The sequence below is a fragment of the Cricetulus griseus genome, chromosome 3 (assembly GCF_003668045.3).
Source record: "Cricetulus griseus strain 17A/GY chromosome 3, alternate assembly CriGri-PICRH-1.0, whole genome shotgun sequence".
NCBI classification, from domain to species: Eukaryota; Metazoa; Chordata; class Mammalia; order Rodentia; family Cricetidae; genus Cricetulus; species Cricetulus griseus.
The window spans coordinates 19,453,510-19,476,496 of NC_048596.1; the positions used below are offsets into that span (position 1 = coordinate 19,453,510).

General features: G+C 45.1%; 2 protein-coding genes across 2 annotated transcripts in view; one reads left to right on the forward strand and one right to left on the reverse strand.

The window, feature by feature from the left end:
* Pi4k2a (phosphatidylinositol 4-kinase type 2 alpha) overlaps positions 1–6,670 on the reverse strand; it is a 32,531-nt gene extending 25,861 nt beyond the window's left edge. Inside the window, exon 1 of the mRNA XM_027407299.2 lies at positions 6,189–6,670. Coding sequence (XP_027263100.1) covers positions 6,189–6,620 — 432 coding nt within the window. The 5' untranslated portion in view covers positions 6,621–6,670. The remainder of the gene's footprint in view (positions 1–6,188) is intronic.
* Positions 6,671–10,703: 4,033 nt separating this feature from the next.
* Positions 10,704–21,793, forward strand: Morn4 (MORN repeat containing 4). Its single transcript, XM_027407301.2, has 5 exons — positions 10,704–10,862; positions 18,549–18,646; positions 19,374–19,488; positions 20,244–20,353; positions 20,540–21,793. Exons 2-5 carry the CDS (start codon positions 18,580–18,582, stop codon positions 20,686–20,688), a joined length of 441 nt encoding a protein of 146 aa, XP_027263102.1. The 5' UTR covers positions 10,704–10,862; positions 18,549–18,579; the 3' UTR covers positions 20,689–21,793.
* The last annotated feature ends 1,194 nt before the right edge of the window (positions 21,794–22,987 follow it).

Below are 22,987 nucleotides of genomic sequence, written 5' to 3' on the forward strand. Positions count from 1 at the left end.
TCTCTCTGCCTCCCCAGTGCTAGGATTAAAGGTGTGTGCTACCATGTCCTGCCACAGAATTATTTTCTCATCCAAAGTGGCTAGCACAGAGGCATGGCAGCCTCTGTGCTCATCTGGAACCAGTCTCTGAAAACCAGAGAAGCAGCCACAGACTCTCAGCTAAAAGCAGGGCTGGGGAGAATGCTGAAACAGACTCGCCACAGTGCAGCTTGCAGCATTCAGCCTCCAGTGAGTGGAGGATGAAGGTATTCCAGATACCAGTGAGGGCTGAGAAGTACCGGGAATAAAATAAATCCTTCCACTTAAAGAAAGCAGAACTTGAAGGCCAAATTGCAGACTAGTGTCATTTATGTACTGACCTGCCAGACTCCTCAATTTCCTCTTCAAAGGAATAAAAAATTATGGTTATCTCAGTTACACAAGGGCTTCACTGGAGAATACTGTCTGGATTAAATAACTGAGGGAATGAAAAGGGGAGAATATAGAATGAGAAGGACATTCAGAGAGAGGAAGACTAGGACTAAGAATAGACCTCAGTGTAATTCAGTTCTGCTAAAATTTGATCAGGATCTAGTTTGTGTAAGCATGTGGTAGGTTTCCTCAACAGACACAAAACAGCCCCTACCCTAATTTCCAGAGCCATGTTGGCTGCATTTAGTGAACTATGCTACTGACAAATACCCTCCTCTTCCACAGAGGACAAACTCTAAAACCTCTTGCATTTATATACCAGTATTCAGCTAAGAAAGAGAAGGGCTGACTTGTCTCACCTAGTCAGTAAATCCCTGTTACACCAAGAATGTATCCATTCAGTACTGATTTTAAAAGTATCTTTCCTTAACACCACTTACTAATCTCCCGGTTTAATGAAGAATAATGTATAGATACCTTATGTAGCAGTAGTCTGTGAATAAAAACAGAACCAAGAGACTTCTCACTAGCTGGTGTCAGAACCCACAATCATTTACTGGCACCTAAGTTTCAGTAATGACCAGCATAAGGGTGCAGCTCCAGCTACTAACCAGAAAGACTAAATAAAGACCACGAGAGCCCAGGGTACAAGGCTGAGACCCCACCCACCTCGATAAACAAAATCATCCAGGTGTGGTGGTGCTTGCCTGTAATCCAGCAGAGGAAGACCATAGACAAGGCCACCTGAGCTACATAGCAACACTGTTTCAAAAAAAAAAAGAAAAAGAAAAAGAAAAAGAAAAAGAAAAAGGAAAAGGAAGGAATTCTTTTTCCCCAACAACTTAAAGCTTTAGTTCAAGTAAATCATGTATTCACAGTAATATACACAGAAGTGACCTTTAGTTGTTGTTGTTGTTGTTGTTTTTCTTTTAAATTTAGGGGCTAGCCAGAGTGCTCATCGGGTTAAAAAGTACTTCCCATAAATTCTGATGACCCAGAATCTGTGTGGTTGAAGGAGAGAACTGGCTTCGAAAGCTGTCTTCTGATCTCTGATTGCATTGTGTGCATATGTGTGTGAACATTCAAAATAAATAAGATGTAAAAAGAAGCACAGTTGGGGAGTGGTGACACTCACCTTCAATCCCAGCACTTGGTAGGAAGAGGCAGGCAGATCTCTGTGAGTTCAAGGCCAGCCTGGTCTACAAAGCAAGTTCTAGGACAGCCAGGGATACACAGACAAACTCTGTCTTGAAAAACATAACAAAACAAAACGAGAGAGAGAGAGAGAGGGGAGGAGGGAGGGAGGAGGGAGGGAGGGAGGGAGGGAGGGAGGGAGTGTAAAAAACTGTTATGTTTGGTACACACAAAGTGGAAGGTTCTCAAACATTTTCCTCTCAAGATTTCCTTCAAGATAGGCATGGTAACACAGTACTAGAATTCCTTTCAACTGTTAAAAAACTGTTAAGATCCCTTCTCCCCACAAAGACGGGGGAGTCAGTCTTTTTGATGGTGTGATTCTTTTTATTTATATATCTATTTATTATGTATACAACATTCTGCTTCCATGTATATCTGCACACCAGAAGAGGGCACCAGATCTCATAATGGATGGTTGGGAGCCACCATGTGGTTGCTGGGAATTGAACTCAGCACCTCTGGAAGAGCAGTCAGTGCTCTTAACCTCTGAGCCATCTCTCCAGCCCGATGGTGTGATTCTTGATAGGTCAACCACACTCCATGGCATGTCCCACCCCCAAGAGTAACAGGCAACACAGACTAGATTAAAAGAACTCTAGGGCCGGGCGTTGGTGGTGCACACCTTTAATTCCAGCACTTGGGAGGCAGAGGCAGGCGGATCTCTGTGAGTTCGAGGCCAGCCTGGTCTCCAGAGCGAGTGCCAGGATAGGCTCCTAAGCTACACAGAGAAACCCTGTCTTGAAAAACCAAAAAGAACTCTAAGGGCCATCAGGGTAGAGAGAGTGGACCTAGGAGGAATGAGTATGTGTGAGTATGATCAAAATATACTATATAGGATTCTCAAAGAATTAATTAAAATATTATTTTTAAAAAGATTCTGGGGCTAGAGAGATGGCTCGGTGGTTAAGAATGCTTGTTGCTCTTGCTGGAGGACCCAGGTTAATATCCTAGCACCCAGAGCATGGTTTAGAATCATCTACGACTCTACTTCTACTTCTACTCACTTTACAGGTGCATACCCTGTAAAAAAAGGACAAAATGAAGCCAGTCATGATGGAACATGAGGAACAACATGTTTGTAATCCCAGAACTCAGGGTATGCAGGCAGGAGAATCAAGAGTACAAAGTCATTCTTGGCTAAATAGTTAGAGTGAAGTCAGCCTGGGCCACCTGAGACCCTGTTTTAAAAGAGAAACAAAAATAAAAGGGCAAAATGGGAAAAAGAAAACAAAAACAAAAACAAAACAAAACAAAAAAACTCTTGACTATGTACCTGCTAAATACCAGGAACTACCTGGAGCATGTGTGATATCCACCCCACCCCCACCTCTGGTGACAGGGTCTTACTTTACAATGGCCTCCAAGGCACTATGTAAATCAGGCTGACCTCAAATTCACTGAGCTCCACCTGCCTCTGCCTTCTGAGGGCTTGGGTTATAGGCCTGCACCACCATGCCTGGCTCATTTATCTTAAACTAGTTAGTTAGATCACATGCTCTGCAATTCCTGGGAACATGAGAATCATAAAAGAGTAAATGCTGAGAAAATACATTCCTAGTTGAGTGACCAGGAGATCTGAAGCACTGAGGATGTAAGTGAGGAGAGGTAATGTGAGCTCGAATCACCATGACAACTTCTAATCTAGCATTTTCCATTTTACTGTTCCAAGTCCTCACTTGATCATCCTTTGGCAGAAACTACCATAAACTGGGAAGTGGAATCAAGGCTGTCACAGTCAAGAATCTTTCAGAATGAACTAGAGTACTTGCTGCTCTTCTAGAGAGCCCGAATACAATTTGCAGCATCCACATCAGGTGGTTCCCAACTGCCTGCAGCCCTGGTTCCAGGGGATGGAACACTCACTTCTGACCTACATACAAGTGGCATACAAACATGCAGATACACTCATAAATAAATAAAATTTAAGACAGGCTGGGCATGGTACTGTACACCTTTAATTCTAGCCATAACAAGGCCAGGTCAACATAGTGAATCCCAAACCACCCAGATCTTGTCTCAAAAACAAATAACAAAAAATTAACTTTAAAATGTTAAAAAAAAAAAAAGCTCTCTTCCTCTTCCTCTTTGCTCTCTGCTCTTCCTCTCATCTCTCCCCCTCCCTCACCTGTAATAAACTCTATGGTTAATGTAAAAAAAAAAGTTAAAAAGTAGTTATTACACACACTACTGGTTCCTCCTGTTTGCCCTTCTGCCTGACATAAGCTGTCTCATTTATCTTGTAGGCAAGATAAAAACCACAACTCCCAGACAACTACTACAACCATGTTCTGAACAATAGGATGTAGGCAGAAAAATCTGGTGCAACTTCTAGGAAGGGCCCAAAAGGGTGGAGACACATTCCTTTGCTCCCTTCTTCCAGTGGCTGACAAACAAGCTTGAGTAGCCAGACATTAAGGACAGCTAAATCTGGGATTGAACTGAAAAGCCATGCAGGTTCTGGGGCACCTATAGATGTCCTTTACATTTGGAATAAGTAAATCTTTTTTTTTTGGTCATTATTATTTGAAATATCAGTCACACACAGGCAAGTCCAGTACTAACCAACAGCAGAGCTAAAAGGAGAAATTGTGAATTCTGATGCCTGGCTTCCAGGAGCAGGACCTGGGGAGCCGAGATGCCTACCTTACTAGGGGAGGGACCTCGATATCACCTGCAGATTTGAAATAGTACCAAGTTCTAAGGTGTTTATGGAGTGTAACTGTTAATATTCATAAAGCACTTAAAAACAGTACTAGCATAAGGTAAGCATCATTTAAGCATTAATTAAATAAAATAGATACATCCGGTACAGATTCTAAGGTGACAATACCAACTACAGTGTATCTGTGGGCCACTCTAGCCCCTCCCACAAGCATTTAGGAAGTGGTCCTCTGTCCAAAACCACATTTTCAACGGGAGCAGGGCAATCATATTAATAACTTTTGGGAGACATCTATGTGTAGATTTTACCTCTAACAGAGAACAGTAGCCAGAAAATTAGAGACTGGGATTCTGAACACCACTGAAAACAGTAACAAAATCCCTCTGTGTTTGTACTGAGGTGACAGAAGTGGCAGATCCCACCTATCAGAGCACCACATTATTTCCTGCTGAGTTGTTTTGCTGTGCTGGGAGCTGAATCAGGGACCTGCACATATTCTCAAAGCTTTCTCCAATCCATCTTATACAAACAAAGTTGACAGATTGCTCTCTGGTTTTAGTAATCTCAGGGACAACTCTGGATGAATGGATTATTCAATGAACTCTATCAAAAGCTACAAGTCACAGGCCATCCCAGTCACTTAGACACAAAACAGCATTTAAAGAGCACACATGGGGACTGGCAAAATGGCTCAGAATCTAAGAGCACTGGCTGCTCTTCTGGAAGACCCAGGGTTTAATTCTCAGCACCCACAAGGTAGCTCACAACCATCTGCAACTCCTGTTCTAGGGGATTCCAACCCCTCCCCCACCTTTTCTGATCAATCCCCAACGTCTGGCATGCACATGGTGCACAGACACATAAATGCAAAGGATCAATATTCGTAAATAAAAAATTTTAAATTAAAGGAAACTTTTTTAAGTTCATACAAAAAAATGCAAGGGACCAGCTTCACAGTAGTGACACATACTTTTAATCCCAGCACTTGGGAGACAGAGGCAGGTGGAACTCTGAGCTCAAGACCAGCCTGGTCTACAACAGCTAGATCCAGGACAGTCAGGGCTACACAGAGAAAAGCTATCTTGGAAAAAAAAAAAAAAAGCAACGGAATTTTGAGTCAATTTTCACACCCATTATTTTAATACATATAATAATAGGTCACTTCTCAGCTGCCCTGGTCACCTCATGCCCCATGTTATCCTATTTCCATACCCCCAGTACACAAGCAGGGGACAAAATAAAGGTCAGTAAAAACTGCTGATAAGCTTGAGGGAGAAATTAAAGGGCAGAGGACAGTCTCCTGTGTTTAAAGCTCCACGCTCTAAACAGACGAACCATAAGCAACTTTTCCCAGAAGTGAGCAATAACCAGGACAGATGGCACTGATGAGTCCACCCACGCTGTCACCAATGATTGTTAATAAGAAACTCCGGATCCCGGCACAGACAACCCCACAACATAGAGGCTGGAATTAAATCCTCAGAGCCCGTGGTGGATCAAATAACCCACAGAACAGGGACACACTGCTTTGGGCAAAAGTAAGATAAATAAAATAGACAACAGGTTTAAAGCTCCGAAATCTGGAAGCAATGACTGGATACTTGTGCCAGTAGTCTAAATCTAAGGAGCCGACTTAAATCTAGGCAGCATCGGTCAGCACTTCTCTCCCCGGTATCTGGTCAATTTCCTCTTTTCACTTTCCGCTCACGCTTCCCCCATCAAAAAGGTTCTGATTGATTTCTTCATCCCGCGAGGCTTCCCCATCTCTACTCCCCAGAAGCATCTCCAATACCTCCGGGGCGGGGGGGGGGGTGGAGGTGGGGAGCTGGCGCTGAAGTTTCTCTTCTGCACCCTTTCGATTCCCCTTCTCCCTGGTCCCGGGACGCCGTCCCCGCCACGCCCGCGCCCCCGCGCTCACCCCCTGAGAGTCCTTGACGAAGTAGCTACCGCTGGAGCCCTGGTAGATGCGCTCGGGATAGATGGAGCACTCGATGGCCACCTCGGCCTTCCGCACCACCACCTCGAACTCGGGGTCCTCCGGGAAGTCGTTCCGCTCGCGGTGGGTCTGAACAGCGTGCGCCGCCGCGACCGCCTGGGCAGCCAGGGCCTGGGCCTGCGCCGCCACCGTATGGCTCTGGACCTGCGCCGCCGCGCCCCGGGCCCGGTCCAGCAGAGGCTGCCGCTCCCGGTCGTGGCCGGGCGAGGACGGCGGAGACGGGCCGGAGCCGGCCGCCGCCACGCGGACCGCGCCCCCCGGTACCTGCGGAAAGTGAGCTCCCGAGCCCGACGGGAAAGTGTACTCTGGGGGTTGGGCCCGCTCGGGGGACACTAGCGGGCTCGTCTCGTCCATCCCTCAGGCCGCCGGCTCGGGGACCCGGCGCGCTCCACTCCAGCGAGCTCGCGGCCGCGACCAATCCGCGGCACTCCCCACCTCCCGCCTGGCCAATCAGAGAGCGTTGCCTCCGTAGCTCCGCCCCCTAGCCTGCCCTGTTTACTTGGCGACGCGTAGGCACGGCCCCTCGCGCTCGAACAGTGGCCAATCAGAACCTGCGCCTACGCAATCACGGCCTCCACTGCTTTCGCGTCACCTTCTGTGAAGACTGCGCATGTTCCACAAGACAAGCCCGAGTCAGGCACGCCCTCTTACCCTTAGCCCCGCCCCAGCTTCCAATTGGCAGACAGGTGCTCGGACGCTTTCCTAATAGCAGCGTTCTTAGTCACTTGTTAATTAAGTGCCAACCACGAACTGGCTGCGAAGCTGCAAAATGTCATTTTTTGTGTCGCTAAGCACCTGCTATGCTCAAAGAATTGAGAAGACAACAATGAAGTAAAGATGCCCGGTTCACCCCATGCTATCTCAATAGTTTAAAAATCCCAACCCTCTTGCAATTTACATAGTGTCTGAGCCAACGAACGATTCAATGCTTTATCTGATCATTAAGGGAAGTTCCGTCCCTTGAGAATAAAAAGCCTATAACTTTCTTCACATCAATGTCTAGACACAGTTGGTGCTCGTTTTCATTAGTAAAAAGAAGAAAAATGTGCCTCTGTCCTCACTCTGGATAAAGACCGTCCGGAGACAGCCACAATAGCCGGTAGACTTGGGAATAGGCTGGAGAGTGAGCAAAAACTGCATACAGAGCCCGTACTAAGAGCCAGCTCCTAAAGGAAGTAACTGAATCACCAGCGGGAGAAGAAAGAGAGAAAAGGCCACCGTGCGCATAAGACATTGCCAAAGAGAAAGAGGAAGAGCTTATTTAGGACAGCCTGCTTAGCTGGGCGGGGGGGGGGGGGAGACAGTAGAGGGCAAATGAAGGGTACCAGGATCCCTGGAGGAAAGAGCTTGCTTGATAGGAGGGCAGGGGTGTGATGTGGAGCACATCGGCTCCAAAACCAGACATTGAGTGGAGAATGGGTGCTGCGGGGGCGGGTCCACAGTTAAGAGCACTGCAGCTCTTGGAATGGAGTTCAGTCCCCAGCACCCACATCAGATGGATCACAACTACCTATAACTCCAGCTCCAGGGGATCTGACACCCTCTTCTGGCCTCTTCAGATACCTTTACACACACACACACACACACACACACACACACACACACACACACACGGGGCACGCACACACTCGCACTAGTAATAAATTTAATAAAGTTAAAGTGTAGAATGTAATGCATAGAAGAAATATGGGCTTGGAGATCAGAGACATTTGAGGTTAATGTTCTACAAATGATTGGCAATTTTTAAGATGGTAATTTCTAAAATTCCTCATCTATAAAATGGGAATAATCACCCTTACCTCACTTGATATTTTAAAAAGATTCCATAAGCAGCACACTTAGCATTGACTCAGGACATGAAAGGCCCTCCACAGATGTCCCTTTTGTCACTGCTGAGATTATGGTTCTCATTATTCTTGTTTTTCTCCTCAGAGCCACCAGCAGGTAAAACAAAGAGTTTTTACAGAAGACAACCAACCACATAATCACCAATATTTTATAGTCATGCCTTAATATTTTTATGTATCTATTTATTGTGTGTATGTATGTGTGTGTATGTGTCACATGGAGGTCAGAGGACAGTAACTGGTTCTCATCTTCTATTATGTGAGTTCCAGGAATTAAACTCAAGTTGTAAGGCTTGGTGGCGAGTGTCTACCGGCCGAGCCATCTCCCTTGCACTACTTTCTTGAGTCAAATTATTGTTCCAAATCACGAGAAGTATTCAATGAAAAAGCTATTGTTTGGTTATATGTATGAGAATAGCTTGAATTTATTTTTTAAATGAACCCCTCCAGGGACGAGAGAATAGCTCAGTAGTAGACAGTTCACTTACCATATAGAGGTCCTGTGTCCAACCCCCAGCACATCAAAAACTAAAATAAACCATCCTGGGCAAAGATCTATATAGAATTCCATTGGCCTTTCAGTCGTAACTAATGCAGTGATGTCTGCTTCGTGTGTCCTCAGAACCATGGAAATGATGTGTGGTATCCTCCATCTCATTTAGCTTGTGGAGTTAAAATTATGGGTAAGAAAAGGACCAGGATTCAGAGTTCTCCAAGGGATTCTAAGGTTTCTCTATAGAAATCCCCTCAGGCTTTATTTCTTATCTACCACTTAGAACTTGATCACCCTTTTACTTAAACATGTCCCAACATGTCCTAATACATATGGAGAGCTAGCACTTACCCAGTGCTGATTATATACTGAAGGGACCAGCTGCCCATTTCAGCAGCCATAACAGCGTAACACATGCTTGCCTGACCTTGCCTTGGTCACTAGGAGGTCAGATGCCTGCCTGTGGCAAGGAACCAATCAGAAGTTAGCTGGTGGTGCTATGTTATGGCTCTGGGTGTGCTTTAGGACAATGACGTGCATGCAGAGCATAGTAACCGCCCTGGGAGGGCCTATGGGCCATGACAACCAGTTAGCCAATCAACACAGGGCAAGTACTCCAAGCCTGGAGGCACACCAATCCTGAGCCTGTGCGTACCCCTAGACACTCCCCTTATGCTGCCCTATAAGATATTTGCCCCTTGGCCTCTCAGGGTCTTTCCCCAGCCATCAGCCATGGTGGATGGATAAAAGGCCCGAGCTAACACGGGGTTAGCTTGTTAAACAACTACAATAAAAACTCTTGCTGTTCGCATCAAGCTTTCGCCTCTGCCTGGTGATTGGGGTTGCTGCCTGGGCAGAAACCCTTGGGGCCTGAGCCTCCAGGGGTCTTTCAGTACTGGGCATTGTTTTAAGTATTTTACATGGATGAACTCATTTAAATGCCATTATAGCTCCTATGATGTTGGATGCTGCTTCCTAAGGAGACAAATCAGTTTGCCCATACTTAATAAGCCTTCTTGCTAATCAAAGAAACTACATTTATACACTTCTTGCTAATTTACAGGTCTTTCCATGATTTACCCTTATACAGTCTATGATCTTATCTAATTTCTTCATATTTTCTAACATGAATTCTAATATTCTCCTTTTTCTTACACTCCTACTCTCAATGATTGTAGTTTAATCTACAATTGATTTCCCAGATTAGCTTATATTACCAATTGAGTGTTAGTACCACATTAAATCTATTGGTTCAATCTCATTTTACAGGGTAGAGAGCTTAATACGTTACTCAAAAAACATACACAATTAATAGCAGAGATAGAATTTGAACACAGAATCCAAAGTTTTTAAAAATAACTTCAAACCACTATTCCTTTTTACATTGTGTTCTCATATAAGTCCTGAAAAGCCATTATTATTGACATCATTATCATTTTCTAACCTGTGGATGAAGAAATCCCCATCCAAAAAGCAATTTGAAGCAACTTGCCTTGTCTTGTAATAATAAGTCCTATGAGAGAAACAACAATGACCGTGGCTTTCCAAGCCTGGCAGAACTTGACATCATGCTGCACGCACACGGTTCAGTAAACAAACATATGGACACACCGATATTTGGGAACATTATTTGGGAAGACTTGCTCCAAGAATGGCAACACATTTTAAATGCAAAGGATGTGGGTCATAACCAGTCCCTGTGAATGCAAAAGTGCAGCGCCTTGCTAAATTATAATGCTGAGCTTCTAAAGCTGGATTTAGTTTCTCTCTTCTGATTTTGCGGTGGAGCTGTTTATGAACATAAAAATTAGAACCTCTTGAGCTGGTGGCCACTTTGGACACACCTTCGGCCTTATATGGGATTAAAGTTTCTGCCTGGAAGTCTCCGGAGAGATGAAACCTGGGTCCTCCTTTTCTGTTTGGCTGATGGAAGTGAGACAGAAGGCTCAGCCCCACCCCTCTTTCAGATATTTGGCCCAGGCTCCCAAAACATTCGGCCCCTCACAAAGATGGCACGGAAGAAGAGTGGACCAATGGGGAGTGGCGTTGCTCGTGGTTGCCTAGGTAACAGCCAATGAGCAGCGGGAATTGTGCCCAGTGCGGCCATCAGGGATGGCGGCGTCCAGTGGGACTGAGGCGGGTGGAGGTGGCGGAGAGGAAGGTGTCTGTGGGGAGCCGAGAGGAGCAAAGATCCTGGCCGCTGGAGCCCAGCGTCGCGTCGGGGCGTGACGGTCGTCCCCAAGAGGCCAAGCTCAGGTTGGCCCGTGGCGCGGGTGGAAGGAGGATGCGGGAGTGTGGTCCACAAAGTGGGGACGGAGGCGTCAAGCCGGTGACCCAGGCTGGGGAGTGCGCCTCTGTCCGGGCTGTACTGACCAGAAGGTGGCTGCGGGTGGGGTCCCAAACCTGGGTTTGGAGTTTCGATCCCGAGATCGTAGCCCCGGAGAACACAGGGCACTGGTTATGGAGAGGGGTGTGCCGTGCTCTGTCTGGAGGGAACGCCTGACCTGTGAGAGCTAAAGAGCCTGTGGGGTGGGAGCGGACCCCAAAAAGTACGGAGCCAGACTGAAATGAAAAAAAAAAAAAAATGCAGCTGAGGACTGGGTTTCCTGGTGAAGGTCTAGGGCTTTGTTTGATCTGGGGCGCGTCTGTGCCACAGGTAGGAAAACGACCCACGTACGGAGGCTTGGGGAATGGGTTGTTTCAGTTACTTGGCATCCGGCATCCACAAACTGCTTAGGTGCCAACCAGAGCCCGAGCCAGGCATTCTCTTTTCCTTTGACATTCTCTTTTCCTTTGAGATAGAATAGTGTTCTGACAGTATTACTCCTGAGAGCCCATAGCTCTCATGTCCCCATCATCTTTTTTTTTTAAAGGTTTTATTATTTATTATGTATACAACATTCTGTACACCAGAAGAGGGCACCAGATCTCATAACGGATGGTTGTGAGCCACCATGTGGTTACTGGGAATTGAACTCAGGACCTCTGGAATAGCAGCGGGTGCTTTTAACTTCTGAGCCATCTCTCCAGCAAACCCCCCCCCCCATCATCTTTTTAAAAGCCTTCTTTTTTTTGGCTGGGGCAGTGGTGGCGCACGCCTTTAATCCCAGTACTAAGGAGTCAGAGGCAGAAGGACCTCTGTGAGTTCACGGTTTACAGAGCGAGCAAGTTCCAGGACAAACTCTGTCTCTGGGGAAACAAAAACAAAAACAAAAACAAAAACAAAACCCTTTCTGGTATCAATGTTCTCTTCTCACCTTCTTAAATCTAAGTATCTGACAGTCTTCCTAAATAAGACCTGTTTGTAGTAACAATGCCATTGCTTACTTACCAAATTGAAGGGAGATTATAATTATATATTCAAAAGCCTAATTATTTCATTTTCACTTGAAACAGTATTCCCGGTTTCCTAATCTTTGTTCGTCACAGCTTTCTTTTTCTCCACTTAGGGCTCTAAAATCCCATGGTTGCTTTCTTTATAATAACTAAAAGAACTGTGTAAGACTGCCTACTTGAGAAAAGTGGCTCTGGCCTTGGGAGATGCGTGGGTAGTTAAGGTGGCTGCTCCCAAACAAATCATCTCTAACTGGGAAATAAGTGTTCTCAGGTTGGGGAAGTGATTGCAGTTATTTTGTTTTAAAACTTCTTAATTTAATCTGGATATGATGGAGCATGCCAGCACTCGGGAGGCAGAGGCAGGTGGATCTCTCTTGAGTTAAGCCCAGCCTGGTCTACATAGTGAATTCCAGGTAAGCCATGACTACAAAGAGAGATCCTCTTTCAAAAAACAAAGAAGACTTCTTAATTTAGACAAAAGTTACTGTGGTGAATGCATAAATGGCCTTTAGTAAGCTTGATTTTTTAAAAATAATTTATTTAACTTTATTTTATGTGTATTCGTGTGAAGGTGTCAGATCTCCTGGAACTGAAGTTACAGTTGTGAGCTGCCATGTGGGTGCTGGGAATTGAGCCGGGGACCTCTGGAAAAGCAGCCAGTGCTCTTAACCGCTGAGCCATCTCTCCAGCCCCAGTAAACTTGATTTTTAGAAAAGAGAAACGCTGGGCGTTGGTGGTGCACGCCTTTAATCCCAACACTCGGGAGGCAGAGGCAGGTGGATCTCTGTGAGTTCGAGGCCAGCCTGGTCTCCAGAGCAAGTGCCAGGATAGGCTTCAAAAGCTACACAGAGAAACTCTGTCTCAAAAAAACAAACAAACAAATAAATAAATAATAAAAAAGAGAAACAAGCTGGGTGGTGGTGCACTCCTTTAACACTGGCACTCGGGAAACAGAGGCAGGTGGATCTCTGTGAGTTTGAGGCCAGCCTGGTCTACAAAGTGAGTTCCAGGACAGCCTCCAAAGCTACAGAGAAACCCTGTCTCGAAAAACCAGAGAGACAGACAGACAGACAGACACACACACACACACACACACACACACACACACACAGAGAGAGAGAGAGAAGCAAACAAGAATCTGGAGAGATGGTTCAGCAGTAAAGAGGGCCAGAATTGAGTCCCCAACACCCACATGGTGGCTCACAGCTACCTGGAACTCCAGTTCCAAGGGATATAAGCCCTCTTTTGGCCACCATGGGCTCTTGCATACACAAACTATATACACTCACAAAGGTTCATACACATATACATAAATGTAAAGCATTTTTAAAAAGAAATGAAAGCAGCTGGGTGGTGGTGGCACATGCCTTTAATCCCAGCACTTGGAAGGCAGAGGCAGGCCGAGCTATGTGAGTTTGAGGCCAGCCTGGTTTACAAAGTTCCAGGACAGCCAAGGCTACACAGAGAAACCCTGTCTCAAGAAAAATAAATAAACTACAGAAAAAAAAATTTGTCACTGTCTTAAAGTTCTGTTTGGAAGAAAAGAATTATAGCAGACTATGTTCTTTTGCAGAGTAATAGGATAGTAGATATTAGGATATTAGGATATTAGGATAGTAATAGGATAGAGCCAAAAATGGTAACTTTGGGTTATGTTTGGCCTGATCTTTTGCATTGTCTATCATGAGTACAGAAAGGGTGTCTGTGGGAATGTGAATTTTCTTGGCTTGTGACTGGATTTCTTGTGCATATCTAAAGCCTAGGGCACCAACTCTCTTCCACAAGATTGTATGAGCAAGTAATGTAAACACTATTTGTGTCCCTTATGAAAGTGTTGGGATTTTCCATCTTCATTAGCACTTTATTAAACTAGATCTGTCCCAATGACTATGGATAATCATTGTTACTGATGAAATTCCCTCTTGGCCTTGTGGCTGTGCAGCTGACTATTAATGATCATGGATAGTTACAAAACTAAATTAATTCAAACACTGTCCCAGGAAGTGACTATAACAACTATTTAGACACACGTACCAGTTTCTAGCCAAATGTAATCAACTATAACCTGAGACCCATGAATTCTACATATGTTCCCTTTAATTAGCACTTCTGATTTTCTTCTTGAGACTGGACATGGTTTTGACAAACAACTTCCGATCTTACTGTATCTCTCTAGAGGAAAAAGGAGTGGAAATTGGTATTATATACACTTGAAAAACAGCACAGAATGGTGGCAGGGGCAGTTGACAGATGGTGTATGGTTTGCTCCCACTAAATGACAAATTAACCCCACACTTGGCAGCTTAAAACTACCCCATGGTATTCTGTGGGCCAGGAATCTGGGTCTGACATCATGGACATGGCTTCTCTTTGTTCCATGATTTCTCAGATGAGATGTGGGTTCAGTGTCCGGGAGCTGGAATCATTTGACATCTCCTTCCCTGATGCCTGGTGCCTGCCTGAACTAAGATGATTAAAAAATGAGAATGCCAACGGGAGCCAGCAACACATGACCTGTAACTGGCTTGGCTCTCTTGTTACTTGGGAGCCTCCAGATAGTTTTTTTTTTTTTTTATTTATGCACTTTCTCATTTGTTTGTGTGTATGTGTACATGCCGTGGTATGCTTGTGGAAGTCAGAGGACAGCTTTCTGGAATCGGTTCTCTCTTCCCACCAGCCTGTGGGTTCAGGGATCAAGCTCAGGGTGTCAGTGGGGGCAGGACCTTTACCTGCTGAGCAATCTCACTGGTCACGGTCTCCTGTCATTGTTCCTAGAAGGTGGCTCAGGGTTTGAGAAATGGGTCTAGCAGTAAGCAGAATGAACATTTATGATGAACACTGCTTCTATGATGCTGTATTTAAAGCAGTCCAAGTCTGATCAAACTTAGGGAGACACTGCAGTCTGTAACTCTAGTTCCAGGGGATATAAAGCCCTCTTTTGGCTGCCCCAGCTCTTTCATACACATAGTATACATACACTCATGCAGGTTCCCACACACATGCATACATTTAAAACACTTTTAAAAAGTGCTTTACCACATTTGGTAATAAAAATAAGTTCTCAGGGACTAGAGAAATGGCTCAGAGGTTAAGAGCATTGGGTTTTCTTCTAGAGGTCCTAAGTTCAATTCCCACCAACCACATACAGGCTCATAACCACCTATAATGGGATCCAAGACCCTCTTCAGGCACGCAGGCAAATATACGGATAGAGCACTCATTAAATAAGTAAATAAATAAATAAATAAATAAATTCTCAAATTTCATTACCTTCTTTAAAATATTTAAGATATTGGCCCAAGAGCATAACAGCATAACAAAAACCAGATAGATTTGCAACTTAAGATAATAGCTAGCACTTTGTCCATAGATAATCCTCAAATATTTCTTTTTTTTTTTCTCCTGATCCCTATGGAACAAGGTGAGCTGCCACTCTGGAAGTTCCATGTAGCTTTTAGGAAAAGTAAATAGTAGGTACATGAGTATTGTCCCTCTGAAGCCCGGTGTACCCACTCCTTAAACCTCACCACAGTAATTCACCAAAGTTAAGTGAAGAGTAATTAGTTAACCTAAACATATAAAGAAAATACCCTTATCTTAAGATCTTCTAACTCTAGTGACAGATTTTATCATGACAGTACAGTTATAACATTTAGTCAAAGATAAGTTCTTTAGCAAAGCTTGGTAGTACATGTCATAAACCCAGGATTCAGGAGGCAGAGACAGGAGGATCTCTCTGAATTCAAGGCCTGCCTGGTCTACATACAAGCTCCAGGCTAGCCAGGACTTCATTAAGAGACCCTGTCTCAGAACACCAAATACATACACATTCTCTCTCTCTCCCTCTCTCTCTCTCTCTCTCTCTCTCTCTCTCTCTCTCTCTCTCTCTCTTGTCTCTCTCTCTCTCTCTCACTCTCTCTCTCATACATACATACATACACACTTACACAGTTCTTCAGATTCTTTTTTTTAAATTTATTATGTACACAGTATTCTGTCTGCATGTGTGCATGTGTGCCTGCAGGCCAGAAGATTTCATTATAGATGGTTGTAAGCTACCATATGGTTGCTGGGAATTGAACTCAGGACCTCTGCAAGAGCAGCCAGTGCTCTTAACCTCTGAGCCATTTCTCCAGCCCCAGCTCTTCAGATACTTGTGGGTGTGTTTTGAATCGTTATGTTGCAATTTGGGGTTTTTATTTATTATTTATTTGTTTGTTTTTGCGACTAGGTCTTATATGTAGCCCTGGCTGACCTGTGCCTCCAGAATGCTGGGATCAAAGATATGTGACACCATGCCCAGCATGTTTACAATTTGTACCATCCTTTGACTTTGATTGCCATTAACTCATTTAGTTCTAGGAAGAGCTATGTATGACCTATAGCTATCAGAACACCTTAGCTCTACTGTAAAGAGTCCTCTCTTGAAATTCTTATGGAACACTTCTTATCTTCCTCTCATTAATGTTGTATTTGCTGAGAAGCTGCATTGACCTCTACCCAAGCCGCTCTGATCCTGGACTGATGATAAGAGTTTCAGTTTCTGTGTGACCTGAAAGGAAAGGAGACTGGTCACTGGCACCAGGCCCACAAACATTTAAGGGTCCTCTCCAGCTCTGTGCACTAGATATAGTCCCTGTATTCCAAAGAAAAGAGGCACTTGTCCTGTTGGCATCAGACTCTGACTCAATAGGTTTAAGTCTGTGCCTATGAATCTGCATTTTATCATTTGAGAAAACATTGTGTCGCTTAAATACAGAAGAGATGAGGGGTGAATAAAAAGATCCAGAAAATTGAAAAATATTTCTATTGTTTATTGATTCTGTTTGTCTCCATTTATGCTTAATGATATCTTGAGCATTTGTCTCTCTTCTTATGAGATATCCTTGAATACAAAATTCTTTTACCATCCACTAGCCCCCAACGCTATTGGTGTGGCTTCTTTTTCTATGATACATTTATTATAGCATGTCTTCTGCTCTCGTTACATTGTATGGCGGCCATCGTCCACTCACATGAATATGTCGGTTTTTACTGGGTGATAATGCACATCTCTAAAACACTGTGGCTTGAGACGACTATTATTTCTTTTCCCAATGAAGCTGTGAGTCATTTACCACGGGGCTAGGCTCAGAGGGCAGCCCTCTAGGTCTTGCTGAGTTCATGTTTCTGTGGTCAGCTGAGACAATTGCTCCTCATGATCTTTCCTCATCTCGAATATTGGTCTGAACTCATGCACTGGAAGCAGAACAGGTCTACGTGCAGCCCGGGGCAAGTCTGGTGCTTCTCAAACCTCTGTATTTACACATCTGTATTATTATCCTTGTAACACTCCATTAGCAAAGTAATGCACACAGGTAACCCAGACTAAGACAAGTCTGTCTCTTAGTAGGAAGCTACCCCTTCCTCGCAGGCTTCTCTGACTTAATTCTGCTACTCCAACCCCTCCTGTTGTCACATTTGTTTTCCTTAACCACTGTTTTCATCCCACTACAATCCTCATCTCACAAGCCCACCTGCACCCCTGACACCATGCTCTTCCTTTCCCTAACTTAGCTGCTATAGTTTTCAGAGAGTGCCATGAACTGGTCTGACCTAAAACCAGAGGTTCTACATGAAGGACGAAGGGCCAACATCGTCAGGGAAGACTGTGTGCTTGTCCCTCCTCAACCACCAACAAAATTTTCGTTTACTGTTTTTTGGATTTTTTTTATGTGTATAAGTATTTACCTGTGGGTATGCACATGCACTGTGTGCTTGCTTGGTACCTACAGAAGTCAGATCCCCTGGAACTGAAGTTTGAATGGCTGTAAAACACCATGTGAGGCTGGGAATGAAAGCCGGGTCTTCTACAAGAGCAACAAGTGCTCTTAACCACTGAGCCATCTCCCCAGCACCACCAAAAACAAAAAACAAAAAAAAACTTTTTAACCACTCTGTTTCTTCATCTATACTTGTGAAGGAGTTTGTACCATGTCTTTGAGTTTCTGTAAAAACTCAAGGATGCAGGGTATCTATCACTCCCTAAATAAGCCGTCTTCTCTAGTCACACCAGCTTCTTGTTTTCTCTCTGTTTGTTACTGTTTTACTTTCTTTGCTGAGCAATTTTGGTTTTCCTGTTTATTATTTTGAGATGGTTTCTTGTACCTCAGGATGACTTTGAACACATGCCTCTGTTTTCCAAGCACTGGGATCACAGACATGCACCGTGGTTGTGTTGAGGGCTGCTCACCTGTGTACTTGCTAAGACCTGCCATCTGAGTTGATGTGGAATTACATTGTCTCTGCTGTAGTTTGGTGTTTCTCCTGTTGAGCTTACAACCATATTATAGCTTCATTGACGGGAGAGACTCCGTTTTATACATCTAAGCACATAGTAGACATTGAATAAATGTTTGCAGATTTAGCTTCCATTTCCATCCCAGGTCACAGGGAACAGGAACTGGCTGAAAACTTAGAAAAGTAGGGGTAAGCCTGCTTTAGCAGATGTGGTAGTGGGTGGCAAGAGGGGTGTTTTCTTAAGTGCACCCGAGGTAGTATGCATTTCAGACCACCGCCTTGAGTCCCTGGGCTGTGGTATGACACTGGTTTCTCTGTTTCTTATAGGTGCCATCCTTTCCTTCTGAAAGCTACCACCATGACCCTGACGAAAGGTTCCTTTACCTATTCCAGTGGGGAGGAATACCGTGGCGAATGGAAGGAGGGTGAGAAGGGCTCCTGGGGCAGCCTATCTCACGGATCTTCATCCCTCACTGTGGGACTCAGCTCCACATAGGAACTTAATGAAGGAATGCGAAATGAGTTTGATGAAATGAGTTCAGTCTTCCCACTTGTGGATTTGTAGAGCTTTAACACAGTCTGTTGTCTTAAACGTTAATGTACCCAGAAGAGCAAATGAATTCTTCTGGGTGCAAATTAGAAGTTTAGGATTCACTGCAGTGACTTCATTGCAATGAGTCTTTGGAAGTTAAGGGGGATCTGGAAATTAGCTAAGACATTCAAGAACAAGTGACATTCCTGGTCTTGAGTTTTCTGCAACAGTTTTTCCCACTTTGAAGTAATCTATTCTTAGGAATAGCAAAAATTCTTTGGAGCTGTGAAGTATGCTAGAAACTCTACCAGAAGCAGCTTAATAGTTCAGTTTGGAAACTCAGCCTGGACACTTTTGAGTCTCATGGACTCAGTCCTAGCCAACCAAGAGACTGCCCAAAGAGACAGGACTTTCCACACTCACAGAGGCCAAGGGCAGTTCACACGGTGGCCAGGCCTGTGCCCCAAGGAGACAGGACTTTCCACACTCACAGAGGCTACGGGCAGGTTTTTTTTTTGGGGGGTGGGGGGGGGGTAAAGCTGTGTAAAGCATGGACTGCTAAGCCAGTGAGAAAGAAGCTGCCCCATGCCAACCTGGTCCCTGTCCTTCTCTTTGTTCAGGCCGGAGACATGGTTTTGGTCAACTGATGTTTGCCGATGGTGGCACCTACCTGGGTCACTTTGAGAATGGGCTCTTTAATGGCTTTGGGGTACTGACCTTCTCAGATGGCTCAAGGTAAGTATTAGGCTATTTCTTTCTCAGTTTTTGAACTAGTGAGACTCTGACTGACTGTTCAGCCCTTAGCTTGCCCAGGCCCTAAAGAAAACAGACAAGGGGTTCTTTGGCTGGTTACTTTGATTTTATTTAATTTTTATCTATCTATCTATCTATCTATCTATCTATCTATCTATCTATCTATTTGTAAAAGGTGTGCCATAGCACATGTGAAGATCAGAGTCAGTTTTCCCTTTCCACTATGTGGACTTAACACAGGTCATCAGGCATGAAGACAGGTTTTTGTTTTTGTTTTTTTTGCCTACTAAGACATCTTGCCAGCCCTTATTATTTTAAAATAGACATAAGAGCCAAGTATGGTGGCCTGTGTCTGTAATCTCAGCACTGGGGAGGCAAAGGCATGAGTATCTTGGGTTTGAGGCCAAACTGGGCTACATAGCAACATTCTGTCTCTAAAACAAATACATCAAATGAAATAGTTGTGGAATTGGAAATGAATAAGAGGTGAGTGACCTTATACTTTATCTCTGTTCACTTAGATTCTTTTCCTATAATTAAGCCCTCATATATATGCCTTCTGACCTGCTCTCTGCTGGGGAATGGTGTAAGTGGCACAGGCAGAGAGCTCTGGGATGGGTAGAATAAGCTTTGCTCTGCACCTTGCCTCACCCACCAGTAACTGTGCGCCTCAGTCACCCTAGACAGCTAGCTCACCCACCCACCAAAGTCTCACTAACATCTTGGTGTCTTTGCAGGTATGAGGGGGAGTTTGCCCAGGGCAAGTTTAACGGCGTCGGAGTTTTCATTCGCTATGACAACATGACCTTTGAGGGGGAATTTAAAAATGGCAGAGTAGATGGCTTCGGTAAGTTTCAGCTCAGTAGGACGATAATTTAGTGTAACATGGGTGGAGCACTCCTACTTTTCCTGAATGCTCTGTGACTCTCCAACAATCTGTGGTGCTCATGTCTGTCACTTTCCTCTTCAGCCTCTACACATGGAGCTGACCTAAAACGTTAATGCCTTCTCATTCTCTCTGCCCTCCTCAAAGGCTTGCTGACTTTCCCTGATGGTTCTCATGGAATACCCCGAAATGAAGGCCTGTTTGAGAACAACAAGCTGCTAAGGCGTGAGAAGTGCTCTGCTGTGGTTCAACGGGCTCAGAGTGCCTCCAAGTCAGCCAGGAATCTCACTGCCTGATGGAGCTCTGGGCACAGCTGGAAACAATCCCTTGAACATGTGAGGTGAACAAATGAACCAGATATGATATGAGAATGACTGTGGCGCCACAGCCTGTGAGATGCTGTCACCTGCCAATCAGGAGTTCAGTCGAAGAAAAGCATGGAGGATTTTGGCCCCATGACCCTGCAGCAGTTCTGTCCTTCCCTGACCCTTATGTGCTGAAGAACAGGGGCCCGCTCTTTCCTCCTTGCTGTTACTCCGTTTCTAGAACCTTGGTACCCAGTGCTGTGGCCTTCTCTCTATCTGCTGTCAAACCACATAGAATCTCTTTAATCCACCTACCCTTATGGCCAATGATCCTGGCTCCAACTTAGGGCCAGTCCTGTGTGCTGCCATGGAGAAATCAGGAAAAAGATAGGGGTAACTAAGACCACAGCAGCTCTGTAAAACCCAGGCCAGAGCTTTTCTGTGTGTTACCCCCTCATTCACTGCATTTGGAGGCCTGGGTCCAGGCTTGTCTCTGTGTCTTCTTGTTTCCCCTCATTGTAAGAGTGTGGCTTTCTTCCCTCTCAACTTTAAAGTAAACTGTCTTCCTTACCTGAGTTACAGCAGATAGCCCAGTCCCCATCTGTGCCTCTCTCTCCCTTAGATGTCAGACAGGATCCCTTCATAGAATAGCCAAATAAGAAACTAGTGTAAGAGTAACTATGACTTGTACTCATTATTCAATCCAGGGCAAGGGGCAAAGCTATCCAGGTCTCCTATGGGATGACCTGAATCCCTGGGAAAGCTTGCACTGAGAGTTCCTTCTCAGTGCACCAATGGATCAGACTCTCAGCCCCTTGAGTGTTGGAAGACTTGGCTCCATCCTCATGTGTACTGACTGGCATTGGCTCCTCCATTTCACTCATGACTCTTCAAGCAAGAGTCTTGACCCTCGAGCCTGGGGCAGATCTTCCTGCCAAAATAATCCCCAGGTCTCCAGTTAGCCCAGCTCCCATCCTCAGATCTCCCTCAACAGCAGACTGTGGTGGAAATCATAGCTGTCTGCCTCTATTTATTCCCTGAGCTGTACTGTAGAAACAAGTGTCTATAGGAATAAACCAATCACCACAACTGCCTACACTTAGCATTCATGACTTTCTGGACTCAGGGCTTCATGAATATCAACCTGATGCTGTTTGGATCGCTCCAAGCTATCCAAAAGATATGCTTGGAGCTAACACTGACACTTTGCTGCCTGCCTGGTTCTCAGAACCCTGTGGTGAGCTGGAGAGAACAGCCAGTGAGTGAAGTGTTTGCTGTGCAAGCATGAGGACCTGAGTTTGATCCTCAGCACCCATGGGAGAAGCTGGGTGTGAATGCAGATCAAGATTCTCGGGACTAGTCTCAAAATAGGTTAATGTAACTTTATTCAGGGAGAATGCACTTACACAAGAAGCAGGTGACTGCTGCAAGGTCCAGCTCCAAGGATTCACCCACGCTGCCCTCTGTGACTTGTCTGTCCGGAAGCAAGAGAGAGCCACCTGTCCCGACCCCAGGACCCCAGACCTAAAACCCACTCTCCATCACACCAGCACCTCAGGGTGGATATCTCACTATAGCTGGGCATGGTTGTGAATGCTTCTCTCAAGTCTAGGAATTCAAAGACAAAAGAGAGTATTTCTGGGGCTGACTGTCCAGCCAGCCTAACCTAGCAAATTAGCAGGCCCAGGCACCAAAATGGACAGCTTTTGAGGAACACAAGAAGTTGACCTATGGCCACACACAGACACACTGTGGAGCAGAAAGCATGAGGTTTTTAAAACCAGCAGGTCCCGGTTGTCCAGGCTAGTAAATGGCAGGGCTCGATGGGATTTCTTGAGCCTACTCTTTCTGATCCCAGCTCCCTTCTACTTGATTGTGCATCAGTGCATACAAGTCCCAAGACCAGTAATTGCCAGACCTACTGGAAGACCTCAAGTCACCTGCTGCCCGTTTTCCTTTTTCTGCGCCCAGTCGTAGAACACTCCCACCATGCTAGCTCTTCTTATCTCAGTCTCCCCCATAGGCCTGGGAGAAAGGTTTATTACAGCTGAGACTCATGGAAATCAGGGGCTACCCTAAGGCCCCACAGGGGTTGGGGCTGTTGAAGCTCAGAGTCTGAGCTCTCAGACAGCTTTCTAGGTTGCCTCTCTCAGGTCTAGGTTTTCCCCATCAGTCCTAAACCTAGTTTGTAAACCCCACTGCTCTGGAAGGTGAGTATAAAAGAAGCCCAAGTCAGGCATTGGTGGCGCACGCCTTTAATTCCAGCACTCCGGACGCAGAGGCAGGTGGA